Source organism: Tupaia chinensis, unplaced genomic scaffold, assembly GCF_000334495.1.
Source record: "Tupaia chinensis unplaced genomic scaffold, TupChi_1.0 Scaffold000377_4, whole genome shotgun sequence".
In the NCBI taxonomy this organism is placed as follows: domain Eukaryota; kingdom Metazoa; phylum Chordata; class Mammalia; order Scandentia; family Tupaiidae; genus Tupaia; species Tupaia belangeri.
In genome coordinates this window covers 207272-208675 of record NW_006159878.1, presented here as the reverse complement: position 1 = coordinate 208675, position 1404 = coordinate 207272, and the positions used below count along the sequence as shown (strand labels likewise).

Here is a 1404-nt window from a genome sequence, read left to right as displayed (position 1 = left end):
TTTGGGCGGAGGGTTTAAATGGTTTTTAAAAAAAAAAAAAAAAGTCAACCCAGGTGTGGGAGGGTTGGAGGAAGGCCGTGCAGAGGTGTGGGCGACAGCTGGTCACTGTGGTCAAGGAAGCAAGGCCTTGCCCTGGTTGTCAGATGCCCTTCCTGGCCATCTGCTCCCGAAGCCTGAGTTGCTCGCAGACTCCCCTCCTCCTCTCCTCCTCTGGGAAGGCTCTCAGTGATGGCGCCATGCTGACCTCGCTTTGGTCTGTGGCAGGTGTTTAGCTCCGAGGGTGCGTGGCAGTGCGTGAGTGAGGCGGTGCAGGTCCTCGGGGGCTCAGGCTACATGCAGGCCCACCCCTACAAGGGCCAGGGCTGGCGTGCATGTGCTCCTGTCGGGTCTTCTCGCAGACCCCATGTAGAGGAGAGGGATTGGGGCTGAGAGGGGCCAACCTTCTTGCTCAGGGGCCTGCTCCTGAAGCCGTTGGCCCCTGGGCCACTGCCTCCTGGGAACCCGCTGCAGGCCTTGGCCATGTTGCTTCTGGCTGGAAGTAGTGGATGAGCAGCTCCTGGAGGAGAGCCAGGTTCCAGCCCCAGCCCCACCTCGTGCACACTTCCACAAGACAGCTGCTGGGCCCTCCCTCTGCCAGCTCTGCCTCTTATCACAGCTCTGAATGCACACACCCGAAGTGTCAGTTCGGCCCACGTGTGCCGAGTGGCATAGGGGCAAAGAGGGGTCTTACAGGTGACCTTGGACGCTCTTACAGGTGACCTTGGACGCCGTGGGACACCAAGGGGCAGGCGTCATCCAGGGCCACTGAGCCTCCTGAAGCACGCACTTGACCCTGGGAACACGCGGGGTTTTGAGCAGGGCTGGGAGGGAAACACCATGCAGCCCCAGTTGGGCCTTGACCACCAGCCCCTGGAGAAGGCAAGGAAGCCTTCCTGGGAGTGGTCAGCTGCCTGGGGGGCTGGGGCGAGGTGCAGCAAGAGGTATTAGAGCTGCCTACTGGCAAGCATAAGCGTCATCCCAGGTTAGAGCTTAGAGCAGGGAGCAGCTGGGTTGTTTGTGTTCTGGGAGCTTCCCCTGGGGTGATGTGGAGGGTGGTTACAGGGATGAGGCCAGGGGCCCTCCTCTGGGAGGGGGGTATTGGGAGTAGACAAATGGGGCTGACCGTGGTTGTGAGGTGGACGGGGCAGACCCTGGCTTGGGGTTCTCACCTGCCTCCTGCACAGCCTGTGTGAGCAGCTTTCCCTCCGACAGACAGACAGGCCTGAGGCTAGCCTGAGGGCACAGGGCAGCTTCCCTCAGCCCAGGAGGCTGGCTCTTCCCTGGTGGAGTGGGGTGGCCAGCAGGGGTTCAAGACACCCTTACAGCTGCCATCACGCTGAGCCTTGTGTGCAGCGGCTGGTCCCG

General features: G+C 61.8%; 1 protein-coding gene across 1 annotated transcript in view; it reads left to right on the top strand.

Annotated features, from left to right (window-relative positions):
- The first annotated feature begins 1151 nt into the window (after positions 1-1151).
- The window catches only part of LOC102493969 (acyl-CoA dehydrogenase family member 9, mitochondrial-like), a 4777-nt gene continuing 4524 nt past the window's right edge, over positions 1152-1404 (top strand). Inside the window, exon 1 of the mRNA XM_006153518.2 lies at positions 1152-1174. Within this exon, the coding sequence (XP_006153580.2) occupies positions 1152-1174 (23 nt within the window). The remainder of the gene's footprint in view (positions 1175-1404) is intronic.